Consider the following 16,733-nt stretch of genomic DNA (forward strand, 5'->3'; position numbering starts at 1 on the left):
TATAATAAATTAACCATACCTATTGGTACATCCAGACTTTCTATCTTTCTTTCCCTGCCTTTCTCCCTCTTTCTCTCCCTTCCTTTTCCCTCTCTCTATCCTATTTCCCCCCTCTCCCTCCTGTCTATCTCATCCTCCCTCTTTCCTTTCTCCCTTTCTCTCCCTCTTTCCTTTCTCCCTCTTTCCTTTCTATCTTTCTGTCCCTTCCTTTCTCCCTCTTTCCCTTCATCTTTCCCTCTCTCTTTATCTCAATTCCCTCTTTCTCCCTGTGCTACTGTGCCTGCCCTGCAGCCCCACCACGGACGGACTGCCTTAGCATCGGCACCCCCCCATACACACACACACACACTGCAGCTCCCGGACCATCGGCGGCACACACACACACACGCATACACCCCACACACGCTGCGTTTCTCCCCGTGTTTCTCCCTCTTTCCCTTCATCTCTCCATGCACACACTGCAGCTCCCGGACCATCGGCGGCACACATGCGCGCGCACACACTCCACACACGTTGCGTTTCTCCCTCTTTCCCTCTTTCTTTCTTGCTCTCTCACTCTCTCTTCCTTCCTATCTTCTCTCTCTCCCTTCCTTTCTTTTCTTCTCTCTTCCTTCCACTTTTTTCTCTTTGTCTCTCTCTTTTCCTTCCTTCCCCTCTTCCCCTCCCTCTCTTTCTCCCTCTCTCCCTTTATATTTATCTCTCCCTTCCTTCCTCTCTTCCTCCCTTTCTCTCTCCCTCTTGTTCACTTTTCTCTCCCTTCCTTCCCTCCCTCCCTCCTTCTGTCCTCTCCTCTTTCCCTCCCTCTCTTTCCTTTCTCTCCACGTCTCCGGCTTTGCGGACCGGCACAAGGCTCAAGCCAGCTGCCCGGGAAAGCCAGGAAGGTCCTCCTGCCCCCCCCCCAGCCGAAAACACAACGGAGGTCTTCTGCCACCAGCATGAGCCTCACGTTGCTCCACCCCGCTTCGCCTGTCATCCTGGACCTCCATTGTGTTTTCGGGGGAGAGCGGCAGGAAAGCCCTGTGCCGTCAGGAAAGCCGGGTTTGCTTTCCGTGAAAGCAGCGCGCCTTTTAAACACGCTGCTTTCTTGCAACTCTTTCCTGGGTGGGGGTGGGGGGGAAGGAGGCCACCCTCCCCAGGAAAGAGGTACAGGAAAGCAGTGTGTTTAAAAGGCGCGCTGCTTTCACGGAAAGCAAACCCGGCTTTCCTGCCGGCACAGGGCTTTCCTGACGCTCTCCCCCGAAAACACAACGGAGGATGACAAACAGGACGAAGCGGGGTGGAGCAACGCGAGGCTCAAGTAGGCAGCTTCCGCGCATTTCTTTCGGCAGAAGAGGAGGAGAGGGAGCGGATCGGGCGGGCGGAGGCAGCACCTTCTACTGCCGGCGCCTCCCCACCCCCCCACGGGCTGGCAGGTGGATGGGGACTGCGCGCCCATGGAAAAGGGTGCACGGGGCGGTATTTTGGGGTGCACGCGCGCTCATGCGCGCAGCCTACAGGGAACGGTGCCTCTCATACAGTTCCTCCTCTAATACAAAGGTGAGAGATAGGTCTGATAGATAAAAAGGACGGGCACTACATACAAAACAGATTTTTTAAGACTGCTACCATTCAACACATCTCTATCAAAATAAAGGTGAGCTAAAATGGTGGTGTAGCAGGGAGGTTGCAAACTCCAGCTAAAACTAGTGTCTCCCCCACCCTTCTTAATTTCAACAGATTTGAGAGCATGGCAGATTTATATACTGCTATCACCTAATAGGAAAATGAATCTCTTTCCCTCACACACACACACATTACAGTAGTTACACCAACTCCCTCCAGGGATTCAAACTGCCCCCACCCTCCTCGCCTTCCGCAAGAGCCTCAAGACCTATTTATGTCGCCAGGCATGGTATAACTAGTGTATCCCCCCCCTCTGACCATTGAAAATTATGTGTGGTTATGATTGTGTAGTATCGATTGTTTTTTAAGGTAATGGGTATCTGTATTGTTCCATTGGTGTTGTGAGCCGCCCCGAGTCTTCGGAGAGGGGCGGCATACAAGTATAACAGATTATTATTATTATTATTATTATTATTATTATTATTATTATTACAACATGCAAAGACACAGCAAGTGAATTGTGGGTGGGGCAAGAGGCAAGCTCTCTCAGACTTGCAAGGTTTTGGCAATGTAACTTTAAATAAAGTAGAATTATTTCATCTGGTTGGGATCCCTGTCTGATCTACCCTGCAAAGCCGGATCAATCTTGCAAGACTGAAAGTACAATTCCTCCCCCCCCCCCCCAACACCATACCCATTAAAGCCTCTTCTGAGCCTCTTGTCTCTCCCACCATCCAGCTGTGGGCTAAGTTATCTCTTATCTGATCATATGCTTGGCAGAACAGAGAGTGCTTTAAAAATAAAAGAGTAAGAAGCACAAATGCTCAGATGCATTTCTGCTAAGGATGAGTGGCTTTGAAGATTAGCCTAAATCAGGGCTGACTGGGGACATCTAAAATGGCTATATATGTTGAACAAGATTTAGTTAATGTACTTGAAATTGCAGAAATAATAAAGAGGAGGAGCCTGTAATTGAATATAATTAGTGTTATAGGTTGTAATTTGGAAACTGGTTGCTTCTACATGCCCTTATAAACTATTCTAATCATCCACCAAAAAAACACCAAAAGCAAGATTACTGTGTTAGATTTACTATATAGTGACTTCCCTGGAAATTGTTATTACAATGATATCTTTATTTTGGATGTGAACATTCAGTTTCTCAACAGAATATTTTTAGCATTAATATGCTTGAGAATATAATTATAGTGAGTGTCTTTTAAATTGTTTTGTTCATTTCTGTTTTCTGTCTCATTTACACTTAGAGTTAGTATATAAATAATCTTACATTTTCTTAAGATAAGCAAATCTGTCACAGACAGGTTTAGTGGCCTAATTAGGTGCTATTTGAAGTATTCAGTTTTTTAAATCTTTCATTCCAACTTCCACACTGTTTTAGAGGAACTATACTGAACATATTTTGAACATATTCCCTTTTAGAAAAATTAGTTCTTATATAAAGGTATATCCTAAAATTTTTTTAAAAAAAGACCTAGAACTCTCTTTATTGTAATAGTTACTTTTTGGGGGGAAATATAAAGGTTTTAAATTTTATTTATATTTCTTAATAAAGTTGATACAACTATTCACATGGAGGTTCAACACAAAATGATGCCCAGTGCTTTATTAACTGAAAAGGGCATTATAAACACAGCACAGACAAACTGGTAGGTTGTATTTGTGAAAGATTTCAGAACATCACTAACTTGTACAAATTCACTCCCCTTTTCAAATATTTCTAGATGTTCTGACACTTTTTGGCTCTTTCTCCTTTAATATACAAAGCTGCTTTTGATGGGAAGAGTCAGATCAAGAAATTCACAAAGAGACTGTAACTTTTGCATCCAGCTCTTAGACAAGAATCTTTCATTAATTGACGGTGGGGGGGAAATGTCATGGCCACAATTTCCCTGATGCCTGTTACAGGTATAATCAAGTTTGTGTGCGCATGTGCCTATGCCAGTTTTGACTTCTGACAACAACCTGGATAATTCTTTGCAGTTTTCTTGGGGAGGCTTTTTGGAAATGATTTGCCATTGCTTGCTTCCTAGGAGTGAGAGAGTGGCTGATCCAAAGTCACCCAGCTGGTTTTGAACCTAAGACAGGACTCGAACTCATGGTCTCTGGATTTCTAGCATGTTGCCTTAAACACCACTGACTCATGATGATAAATTTACCCTTAAATTTGAACTGTGAGCAGAATGAACATCCTCTTTGGTTTCTTTTCAGTGTTTCTAACACTTCAGTGTGTTGTTGAGTTTCTTTTGCAATTTCACTGCTGTCCACCTCTCATTGCTGCTCTTTTCCCCCCCTTCACGCTTGCCAATTGAATTCACATTTCTGTGCTTTTTATATTCTGTTTTGTCTTTGTCTGTCTCCTCCATATCTCACTTTACAGAACCTTCACAAGCTCAAACAGATTCATTCTTTGAGGCAGATGAATGAGCAACTGCTGGCCGAAAACAGGGCTTTGACCCGGGTGGTAGCCAGGCTCTCGCAGTCCGCTGAGCCCACAGAGTCAGAAGAGCTATAGCACCTCCCCTTCCAGTTGATCTCACCTCTCCTTCCATTCTTCCAGGCAGGTCTTTGCTCTTATTATCTGTTCAAGCTATCTGCTACCCATTCTGCTGTCTTCCTAAACGTGTTTAATAAGAAGGATGCCACACCAATAGCAATATGCCATTGAATAATTTCCTTTTCAAGTGCTCTTCCCTCAAGGTATAGTCCTTATCTTGGAGATATCATTCCTGATTTGTACAAGGTATGCATTTTCTGCATGTGAATTTCATATCAGCGAACAATCTCCAGTATAATTTAAAAAAATATTTTGTCTTTACTTTGCCTTTTAAAGGCAGTGTGAATGAAAGAAGTAAAATGAATGATCAGAGTATAGGTGTCTGGTTGTCCCAAGTGGTATAGTAGATTAAGGCAGTATGGTAGAATTATGTACTTCTAAAAATATACATTATTTTTTTATATAAACTGGCAATTTGTAAATGATCTGAGTTGGAATATATGCCATATATTAAATATATGGAATATTTAAAATTTGCCCTGCACTGAACCATTATATGTCACACAGACCTCGACATGAGTATTTGAGATGATTATGAGATCTTCAAAGAATTCATTATCATGAGGTGCCATGCTGAACATCCAGCGACCAGTATGAGAGAGTGAGAGTGATAACACCGAATTTAACACACCTGTTCCCCTTACACACTTGAGACCTTGTAACACTAACAAGTCACATGACACCGGGGTGGGAAAACGACTACTTGGGCCCCATTTGGACATTATCACTTGGGGTATACTCACTTTTGTTGCCTGAAGTTTAGATATTAATATTTATGTGTTGTGTTATTTTGAGGGGACAGCATGTTTATACTGTTATACAAGCTGTATACTTACTACTTTACATTGTAGCCACGTGTCATTTCTTCAGTGTTGTCACATGAAAAGATAAACTTCAATATTTATAAAATGTGAGGGGGTATACTCACTTCTATGATATACTGTATCAATAATGAACTCTTAAAGGGCCTCAATCTAGTTTTTTGTAATGGATTTGTACATTTTGCATTTTACAGTGATCCCTTGATTTTCACAGGTTCAAACTTCGCGAAACGGCTATACCACGGTTTTTAAAAAAATATTAATTAAAAAATACTCCCGATGACATCATACATCATCACCAAGAGTCACTTCTCTCTCTCTTTCTCTCTCTTTCCTGTCATTCTCTGTTTCAATCATTTTCTCATTTCTCTTTTTTTCTCCCCTTTTTTCTATCATTTCTCTCTCTCTCTCTCTCTACCTTCCACTCTCCCCCCTCTTGCTCTCTCTCTCTCTCTCTTTCTCCCTTTCTCTCTCCCTCTCTCCTTTCTATCTCGCTCTGTCTCTTGCTCTCTCTCTTTGAGAACGCCTGCCCCGCCTCTCCTGCAGCCCCCTCGCTGACAGCTGGGACGAAAACGCTCTCAGCTAAGGGACTGCAAGAGGGGCGGGGCAGGCATTCTCAAAGTGCTCAGAGCGGTTAGCGGCCGAATGAGGAGGACGAGAAGCCGTAGCCGCCAGTGCTACTACAGGAGGAGAGGAGGACCCATGCCCCAAGAAAGCCAGTGAGAGGGGTGGATCAGGTGGGCGGGGGGGTAGCGGCGAGGGGGCCGGAGGCGCTGGGGGGGTGGGGGCGGCCGACATTCAAAACAATCTTCGCTGGCCTCCGCACTTTCGTCGCTCCCCGTCCCCAACTTCAAGCCCGGCTCCTTGCGCGGCCTTGGAAAAGGATGCGCAGGGGTAGTTTTTTGCTGTCCATAGCCAAAAATTGTGTTTTTACTTCTGCATCTCTACTTTGCGGAAATTCGACTTTCGCGGGCAGTGTGGGAACGCAACCCCCTGAAAATCGAAGGATCACTGTACTTCACTGCCCAGAATTCCTTTGTTAGATGAGCAACTATATAAATGTGTTCAACGAATAAATTATGTCTTCTAATTCTTTTGGTTCCAAGGAAATTCTGACGATCATTGGATTGATCTTGAAAATCCAGTATTTCTTTCATACCGTCTTGTCTCAGATTTACACTTTTCAGTTTTAAAGTAAAAATGATTGTACAGTATTTGGTGTTTATAAAATTCGTTCTGATAGTTGTTGTTGTTATATATTCACCTCTTATCTGTCCCTAATTAATTAATCATATATGCCATTAAATCAGGCTTAAATCCTAATGCTTGCATGAATGACTTATCTCTAGCAGTAGTTGGAAACTGCATTCACTTCAAGATGGAAGTTGGATGGATGGAATCTATATGATGATATCTGGGATAAAATGGACTCTTTGCATATCCAAGAACAAAGTTCTTGATTATCTAAAGAATCGGCAGAGTTTTCTATGATCTAAGCTCTGCTACATGTAGATTGGATCCTTGCTACCTTGGTCATGAATATCACTGGAGGGGGAAGGACTAAATTGGATTCAGAGCATAGTCAGTGCTTCTTTGAGGGAAGAATAGCTCTTACAGAGACATCAGTTTTTCCCACTCTTCAAGAAGCCGGTTCTGAATTTAACAGAAATGGATAACTGCCATCCTGTCCTCAAAGGCTCCTTTTGTGGGAAGGATGTGCCAGGCCAAAAATTTGTATCCATGTTAGTTTGAACTGAGGCTTCTATATGGTTTGGAAATCGCATTGGTCCCCCACGTGGGACTCTCATAGGACTTGAATAGAAGAAGCGTAATCATCCTTATCCTCCTAAATTTCTCAGTGTTTGTTAACCACAGCATCATATGTAGATTTCTTGGGAGTTCTGAGAGTTGGAGGTGTCAGATTACGGTGGTTCGATTCCAGTCTTAGTCTGAATGTCCAAAAAGTGGTGGCTGGGGCAAAAGTTGGACCCTCAAATATCTAAAACATGATGTATTCTCTAGCTTTTCATTGTTGCTCATAATTTTTATGTATGTAATATTTTCTCCAATTCTCCATTTCTTATAGTCTTATTATTAATACAAAATATTTTTCTACTTTTACAATATTCCTAACAGATATTTAAGAATTATTTTTATCTTCTACACTGCATACAAACAGTTGTTCAACTTAATTTTAATAATTCTAATATCCATACACTTTATTGAAAAGCTTTCATAAAATTCTCCTTTACAAACTATTTTTCCAATCTATATAATTCTAATAATAGTATAATTACATTACAAATATATATTAAAAATATTTTTTTCTCTTTTACCACATACAGTACAAAGCAGTTATCCAATTTATATAATTCTAATATTCATGCTTTCATAAAATATTTAATCTTTTCTTTCTCCTTTATCCCACATCTCTCACCCAAATCCATATTTTTAAGGTTGTCTTCTATATACTTTAAAAAAAAATATGTTTCATCTACTTTTAGTTCTGCTTTTGAACTATGCCCTCTTTCTCTCCCTTCACCCTTTTAATTTCTTTCTAATTTCTGCCCCCTCTTTCTCCTCTTGGGCTATCTTCCCATTTTAAAGTATTTTCTCATTTCCCTTTTTCCCATTTCATTACTTTTAAAGTATCTTCCTTCTGTTCTAGTTTTTTATTCATCATCGATTTTACTAATATCTTATTGTTGTAGTCTTCATGTTGATTTCACAGTTCTGCTGTCTCCACTGCTCTTCCTGGTAGGTCTGATCCTTCCTCTTTATTTGTTATCCCTTGTATTAGTTTTTTAATTTTTTTGATCTATATAATCCATGCACCAAATATTCCCTTCATCTCCTTGTGTTGTTCTTTTATAGAATCCTTAATGTCTTGGTACATCAATTCCATTTTATTATCTCCACATTTCCATTTTATATTTAATCCAATTCAGGAAAAGAGATCAGGGGATTCTCCAATCCTCTTCCAAGACTTTTATTTTAAAGTGAGTAGATTCTATTAGCTTGTCAGTCAGGGGTTTGTTTTTTTTTGGGGGGGGGGGGTGAGTTTCTCACCACCTGTAGAGAATTTAGGAATGATTGCAGGAAAAAGCAGAATTAAATGCATTTTCAGAAACATTTTTGATTTGTTTTATTGATTGATTAATTTGGATCCTTTTCCTTCATCATGCCTTGACAATTCAATTCAAAATATTGCCTCCTTTTTGGGTAAGTTTTTAAAGATTGCTTAATCTCAACATGTTTACTTGACTGATTAAAAAACATATGTTTTTTATCCTATCATATGGCAATAGAAAGATACATTGAGTTATTAGTAGCCAATTGGGTATTTCTTGACAAATGTATCTTTTTCTTTTATGTACGTTGAGAGCATATGCACCAAGACAAATCCCTTGTATGTCCAATCACACTTGGCCAATAAAATTCTATTCTATTCTATCCTATCCTATTCTATTCTATTGGCAAGAGATCCCAAATAAATTTGTGGTTGTGGTTCCATCTTAAGTAGATAACAAATATTTCACTTCACTGATAAACCATCTCCTTTCTTTCGGGATCAGCTGTCAGAAGTGTTTCAGTGCTCCTCATCTTATCAAGCACTGTCATTTCTTTCAACAGAAATCTGTCTACAAGAATTCTTGGGAGCTAAATGGAGCAGTGGTGGGATTCAAAAAGCTTTACTACCAGTTCTGTGGGCATGGCTTGATGGGCATGGCAGGGGAAGGATACTGTAAAACCTCCATTTCTTCTCCATTCCAGGGGAAGATTACTGCAAAATCCCCATTGCCTCCTGATCAGCTGGGATTCGGGAGGCAGATAATGGATGGGGATGGAATCAACCTGAGGTGGTATTTACCGTTTCTTCAAACTGCTCAAAATTTCCTCTACTGGTTCTCCAGAAATAGTCAAACCTGCTGTATTTCACCTCTGGAGTGCAGGCATATAGAAAGTATGCCTCCTTCATTAAATATGTGCACATATGTGTCCTATTTTGTAAACTATTAAAAATCCAAATTTCTGTCCCAAAGTAGCTTACACTTGAATGTCCTTGCCTGAGAATCACTTGGCATTTCTAAGAACATTTTTCATAGTCCAGATTATTAATAAACTAAAATCACATTTTACATTTCCAAAATGAAGAAGATTTAACTCAAAGTACCTTTTATTAATTTATTTTGTAAAACACACAAAATAAGAAATTGACAGACATTGAAAATTGACAAAAGTCATTGAAAACTGGCAAAATTTTACTGAAAACATTTTCCACAAAGAAATTCATGCCATTTTCTTCCCTACAGGAATGTGAAATATGAATTTAAATAATTGAAATAATAAAACCTAGTTTTTTAAATAACTTATTATTGCTGTTACTAGTATGTTTGTACTCTATAATATATAACAGATTTACCTAAACCAGACTCTTTGATCCATAGCTGATTTGTCACACAAAAATGAGATATACTGTACATATTTGCTGTAAAGTGTTTAAAGTTAATCTCCTTTCAAAATTCCTTGTATTAGTTTTTTAAAATTTTTGATCTATACAATCCATACACCAAATATTCCCTTCATCTTCTTGCATTGTTCTTTTATAGAATCCTTAATGTCTTGGTACATCAATTCCATTTTACATATTTGCTGTAAAGTGTTTAAAGTTAATCAATTTCCTTTCAAAATTCCTTGTATTAGTTTTTTAAAAATTTTGATCTATGCAATCCATACACCAAATATTTCCTTCATCTCCTTACGTTGTTATTTTATAGAATCCTTAATGTCTTGGTACATCAATTCCATTTTATTATAAGAGTTTAAAGTTAGTCAATTTCCTTTCGAAATTGAAAAAAAGACTATTCTTTTTCTAAATGTAATTAAGTTTGTTATTAAGATGAAAACTGGTTGTTATAAAAAGGATAGAGGTTTATTAGTTATCTTACTTTGAGAGGTAAGTCTGAAGAGAGGTGCCCATAGTATTTTCTATCTTACACATCAAAATAAATTTGTTGTTCTGTATCAGTCAGTGAAATCATTTTGGTCAATACACAATTTTCTGTTCTGTATATATCTGGGATAATTTCTTTCTTCTGTTTTAGAAAGGTAAAATACTCTTGCATTAAGTAGTTGGCCATATGCTAAGCAAAAGTCATTTATATGAATACAGATTACTATTGTATACATTACTCTTTTTCTCCCTCTCCCCACTTTGCTTCCCCTTCCCCCCCCCCTCCCAAAGTGGCTGGAATTCTGGGCCCCTCTTGGCACTGAAATGTTTTGATGCTCTATCTTGTCTTTGAAACAGGTTTTGACCGACCTGAAGTCAGACAATCAGCGGCTGAAAGATGAGAATGGAGCACTCATCCGAGTCATCAGTAAACTTTCAAAGTAGCATATTGAACGAAAGATGGGCAGAAAGAGGAGATTTCTGTGCACAAGCTGCTAACCCTGCCACCGACTTCTGATCTTCCAGTTGAAAGAACTGCTGACAATTTAGCCATGGACCAGTTGGCAACATACACAGCTCCTTGCACTTGCTGGGCATTTTTATTTTGCACAGTGCTTACCCCACCCCTTTGTTCTAAAAGCATGCCTCACCACAAGTTTATTATTTTTACAATATTGAAGTAATTTATTCTAAGGGACAAAGAGTGATTGATACTGTCTGAACTACTCAAACCATCTGCTGTGAACCCGATGTGCATCCAACCTTAATCTGATGTAAAGAAGTTTCTACTGTAATAAGTGATACAGAAGTGACTATAGTGTCAATCAAACATGTCTTAAAATACTGTCATGGAATAGGAATGGAATGGAATTACTCTACCTTCTGGAATTTGGGAGTCTGCAATCTGAAAAACTTGTTGGCTTATTTCTATAAGAGTCTCATAATTGTGTCTTGCCTTGGAAATGCATATTCTATATATCTCTCAGTACTTGACTGATTTACTAATGTTAGATTTGAACTCGCTTTATTGTTGGGGCCCAATAATTGTTTTCTCCTTTCCACCTTTCCTCCAGATCTTACACCTTATAACTGTCACATTCTTTAGCATTCTTTTTTTTCTCAAGAATTCTGGTGGAAGGACATCCAACAGCAAAACTTGCTTAGGGTGAATTTCCACTTGTATAAAAGAGGAGGATTTATCTCTGCACAAGATATCAGCATATTTTTTTTATAAGCAAAATGATTCATTTACCAGTGAAGTAATAGCGTTGCATGAAAATCAGGACTAATAAGTTTGATTTAAGATAACATTTATTAGGTGCAAAGCTGAAAACACAAAAGCATTCTCAGAGTTTAAAGTGTAAGAAGGCTGGAGGTTAGAGGTGCTTAGTCCTGTGCAAGAGGCTGTCTCAAATCTTGATGGAAAATCTTGATAAAAATTATGCTACTAATATTTGAGAAGTTTAATGCAATGTTTCATTTGCACAGTTCTAAACATAAATGCACTTGTCTTTAATATCAGTAGTAAGATCAGTAGAGCTCACACCCTGGTTTCTGGTCATACTGGAAATGAATGCATTAACTTTTATAGATTCCCTGCGGCTTCAGAGACTGTGCTTCTCTGGTGATAACAATGAGATTTCACTTGCAGCACTTAATGTATTTTTCCAAATCCTGACCACTGCTTTTTTCTTTGCTTTCTTCCTTTCTATTCCAAAGCATGATGTCACATTTTGAAGCTATACTTTTTGATCTGGATTTAGCCAGTTTTCACAATTGATTAGAACAGAGTCTTTGGGAGTTAAGAAAAGCAGCTTATAGATAAATACAAGCGAGCATTAGTACCTTTTTGCCATCATTGCTCAATGGTGAACACCAGATGGCTTTTAAAAATCTATTATGGACTACTATAACAAAGAGGTGACTGATCTTTACTCTCTCATCTTTTTGTTCAGTATTCTCATGTATTCTACTTGCTTTTATTGCCTACAAAGAATGCAGAATTCTGTTAAGAGCCAGGAGATTCCACCTATGAGCTGACTAATTCAGATATTGGTTGTCTGATGTAGTGATCAGTGGATTCACAATACTTAGAGCTCTGAGGCTCTCAGCAGCCCTTTTGTTTCCTCTGTCCCCCTTTTTGGGAACTTTGGATATTGTCCAGATTTCAAGATGTGTCTAAATTATATAGGAAACTTAAATACATTTTGTCATTGTAATTAACTTTATTCACGATACTGCTTTTCTGCTGCTTAACTTATTCCAGCCCCATAAAGGATTGCAGAGAGATATGAACAAAAGAGATTTAGTTGGTCCTATCAAAGTTTACCACAAACGGTCTTGGAAATGAAAAAAGGATAATTCTGTAAGAGTGCCTGCATAGTACTAATGTTATTTTATGCCTGGAATATAGTAACTTAAACCAACCTTAATTTTCATATCCAGAAATCTAAGGAAAAATATAAATAAGGCCTACTATGAAGAATTGTGTCCTGTCTAGTCAAGAGTTGGAATTAGATTGAATTGGATTTTGCCTAGAATTGTCTGAACTGATTAATCATGAAAGCCAATATGTTCACCATAATTTTTTTTTTTTGCGCGCGGGTAGAGGGCAATGGGGTGAAAACAGATTATTCCTTAGAATGTCATTAGGATGAATAGCAACAATCAACATCTTAACATTTTAGGCCTAAATATATATTTTTATATATATTTTCAAGGATTTCAACCTAGCTTTAAACTGTTAAATGAACCCATTGTATCCCAAGGCAAAGAAAATCTTAGTCCAGTAAAATATGAATGAGATTTGTTCCTCTCTCAAAAAATGGTGAAAAGGAAAATCTTGTATGGAAGTTTCTTATTTCATTTGAATTAAACAACATAACTTCCAATTCAAGAACAAGTATATGTTTTAATATATTATTTTAAAATTTTCATTTGAAACTAGGAAGTATTTTCAAGTAACTTCCTGATTTAATGAAGGGCTGAATGCGTAGACAGGCAAAAGACATGTTCAAATTATTTTAATTTTTTTATATGATCAAGTAAACTTGCCTTAAGAATTCAGGACTCCTTGTTTTTAAAGGATATCAAGTATAAAAATATTATTCCCCTCATTGGTTATTGCTCTAACCCAATTAAGTTTAGATTTAGATGAATGTCCTATTTTAATTGTTCAGGGAGCTAAAATGTTCTCTGCATAAGCTGCAAATGATAAGATAAAGGAGAATGATTGAAAGTTTAGCCTGTGACATGAAAGCTTTCAAGCTTGTGGATGACAGAAGTTTTTATTTAAAATGGGAAATGAATGGTTCTGTTTTGGTTCTTGTTCCTGAAAGATTTCACCAATGATTTTTTCCATCTCTAAGATTTTAAAAATCCTTGTGCAAGTGCTTTAAGAAGCATAGGAAGAAGCACATTTTTTCCCTTGCAAATGGGGAAGTTCAGTGGGATTTGTCTAGAAAGAATTAAATTTCATGTGAAACTTGAGGTATTACATATTAAAAGAATAAGTATAGGAAAACAAACAAAAACAAGGAAGAAAGTTTTAATAGCCATTTAGTGATATATTGGTTTACTTTATGAGAAGGCTTTCTTCCTAGTAATACGAATAAGCTGCTCATAGAACATAAAAAAATAAGGGAAAAACAGGGATCTGTAGATGCAAAAGCGAGTATATCTGAGTACATTTGAATTTGCAAAAGTTCGTTTAGTATTTATTTGTTGCTGTCCATAATGTTTTACTGCTAATGGAAATAATTCATGGATGAAATCTGGATGATCAAGGAGCATTAGATGAATCTAATTTGATCATTTTCCAGTGCATATGCACTTGATTTTTACTATTGGAATCTAGTGCAGAGTCATTGACATATCACTTTCTTTTTTTCTCTTAAGGGATATTTATATTAATAATTACCATTTAAAATACTTATTCCCATGGAATAATTCAAAGTATAAGGCTAACCATGTTGCTGTTTGCTGATAAAGCATTAAATATAAATTAAACACAACCCCGGGATTATCACTGATAAATAAAGATTAAGGTTTGTTACTTCTTAGGACAAAAATGAGTTACCTGTGGCCCTTCGAATGTTCCTGAAATCTCAGCATCTCTTACCATTGAACATGATGGTTGATCAGTAATTTCAGGAACCTTCACTTCCCCCATTTAACATTTATCCCTAACTGAATGATATAAATATAAAGAAAAATGTAAAGTATATATCCCTTCTGGGACATTTAATGAATTCCCCACCCATAAAAATATTTTGTTATTGTGAAGAGCAAAATGTAGTCCTTTCCCCCCATTTAAACCTGATCCGTTGGGTCAAGTTTTCCTTTCAAATTACTAAAATGCGAAATGTAACCAAAACCTTCCCCAAATTGTGAAGAGTTTGAGGAAGAGTGCCCCAGTGTACAGTACATCAGGAAGAATTCCACAGTGTATATGCAGAATGTGTTTCAACACATCTTTTTCAATTATTCTAGTGCTTACCGGAACCTAAAAATGAGCTTGTTTTGACAGGATTTTTCGCAAGCAAATTGAATGTCCTGTCACAAAGAATGTACTTTGTCCTTGTCCACTCTCATATATGCATTTTTATGAAGTCCCTCAGCTTTGGTACAAAGAGGCTTCGTTTTCCCCATCTTTGACCTTCCAGCTCCACTCAGCCTGCTGCCATATTATCTGACCTGGGAGAGAAGCTTCTGAGTTAGGGATATTAAACGTGGGAAACAGAAGGTCTGTATCTCAAAGGCAACTATAATATCTTTGTTTCAAGCTTTCAGTTTCCATGGACTTTTTCTTTGGTGTGTTTCAACCACATTTATTCTGTGTTTGAAATCTTTTTGTGTGATTCTACTAGAGGCAGCATGTTCCAAGAAGAGTTTGTTTTTGTTTTTTACCAAGATTACATCTTAGCATACTTATTGATAAATTCATCCGTTCCCCAAGATTCCTTTATTTCTTGGGGTAAGTTGAACTCTGGGTGAATATAACTTTGTAGGTTCTTGAGCCAACAGGAGAGTTAAAATCCGCTGTGTATCTTTCCACTCCTGACTGTTTAGTATATAATATTGAGGAAAGTCAAAATTCCCTCACTGTAAAAGCTATTCCTGAAAAAAGAACAGCATCCTACTCTTGGCTCATTAACTTCCCACATATTCTATGTGTTATCTGTTTTTTAAAAACGTTTTACAGCTCTTTGTAAATAACTAATTGGAAAAAAGAGTGGCTTGTGTGTGAAGGAAGAGAATGTATTTTTATGCAACTTTTTTTGAGTGGCCTTCCAGATTTTGAGATGAATGCTTTTGTTTTCCTGATTGTTACATAGTATTCTAAGTATTATATGTTTGAAAGTTTGGGAATAATATTCACATCTATAATGCTTGTAAACACAACAGTATTTATAAATGAATAAAACAAATGCTTTAACACTGTCCTAATGTCTTAACTAATGAAAGTGTCTTTTCCTGCAGTTTACTTATTTCCTTAATGGTTTTCTCTCTTGATTCAAGTTTTCTCACCACTTCATATATTAGTACGGCATTTGAGTCTTCAGAAATGATGCCTAACCTCATAGCGCTAAGCATAAACAGATGTAAAAATGAAGCAGCAGTATTGAGAAGTTGCCTGAACAAAGTGGTGAATCAAGTCAGATGAGGAATTCTGATAAGAAGAAGTTAAGCTTCTACATTGTGGTGAAGCACTGTAGACGTGTGAGCATTCTACCATGCTGTTTAAAATGACTTTCTGAGATACAGGATCAGTTTGCTCATTTCGTCCTGAAGTGACAAATGATAAATTACCTGCATACAACTTGGTTCAAGATGCAAATAGGAAATTTCAGACTCCAGGTCTCAGTATAGAGCAGGAGTCCCCAGATTTGGCAACTTTAGGACTTGTGGACTTCAACTCCCAAAAGTCCACAAGTCTTGGAGTTGCCAAGTTTGAAGACCTTTGGCAGTGAAGGGCTGCAAATTCTTTTTACTACTACACTGTGTGTGTGGATTAATTTGTGGGTATGGCTTGCTGACCATGTGACCAGGTGGGAGTGGCTTGCTCATGTGACTGGGGTGGCTTAAAGGACATGTGACTGGCTTAAAGGTGGCCAACTTGACGTCACTCACATCAAGGGTTTGGGTTAAGGTTAGGGTGCCTGGCCTCTCCTCGCCTCAAAGAGATGCAATTTCCCTATTTACTATTACTGAACATCCAAAATACACTAATTAATCCTGTGTACATACATATTATACACAGGCACCCAAAAATATACATTATCTACTATATAAACTGTATGTGTATACTGTATACACAAACACACACAGCTCTTTTAAAATTATATTCAACCTCATTTGCTGCAATAGGAAAAACATACCCTGAGCCCAGAAGAGAAAAAAAGGGAAACAAAATATCAAAATTTTTCTACCAGTTCTGCATACCTCACCGTATGACATATAGAGGCACTAAGCTATGGAGTTCTTAGTGTTCTCTGAGCTTGGTTGTTTTCTTGCCGATGTGTCATTGCTCAACTAGGCAACTCCATCAGTGCTAGTAGGGAATGGGGCTTGCTTTTTGTTTATGTACAAGTGGTTTCCCCCATCAGTGTTGTTGAGAATACTAATTAGTGCACTTGGGATAGGCACCAATCTATCAATTAACTTTTATATACCAGCACCTTGATAGACATGAACACATGGCTCTGCTCCCTTGTTTCATTTAGAGAGACTGAGCAACTCATACAATAGGATGAAGAGTATGTTGCATTAAACCAGCTTT

General features: G+C 38.0%; 1 protein-coding gene across 7 annotated transcripts in view; it reads left to right on the forward strand.

Annotated features, from left to right (window-relative positions):
- PPP1R12B (protein phosphatase 1 regulatory subunit 12B) overlaps positions 1-15,396 on the forward strand; it is a 122,069-nt gene extending 106,673 nt beyond the window's left edge. For 4 of the 7 annotated variants that reach the window (XM_070745709.1, XM_070745711.1, XM_070745716.1 and 1 more), the window contains exon 24: positions 4,001-4,173. In XM_070745709.1, the coding sequence (XP_070601810.1) occupies positions 4,001-4,135 (135 nt within the window). In that variant the 3' untranslated portion in view covers positions 4,136-4,173. Of the gene's footprint in view, positions 1-4,000; positions 4,174-10,309 lie in introns of those variants that run through there. The other 3 variants (XM_070745713.1, XM_070745715.1, XM_070745714.1) reach the window with 1 other exon arrangement.
- The last annotated feature ends 1,337 nt before the right edge of the window (positions 15,397-16,733 follow it).

This window comes from Erythrolamprus reginae, chromosome 3, assembly GCF_031021105.1.
Source record: "Erythrolamprus reginae isolate rEryReg1 chromosome 3, rEryReg1.hap1, whole genome shotgun sequence".
Taxonomy (NCBI): Eukaryota; Metazoa; Chordata; class Lepidosauria; order Squamata; family Dipsadidae; genus Erythrolamprus; species Erythrolamprus reginae.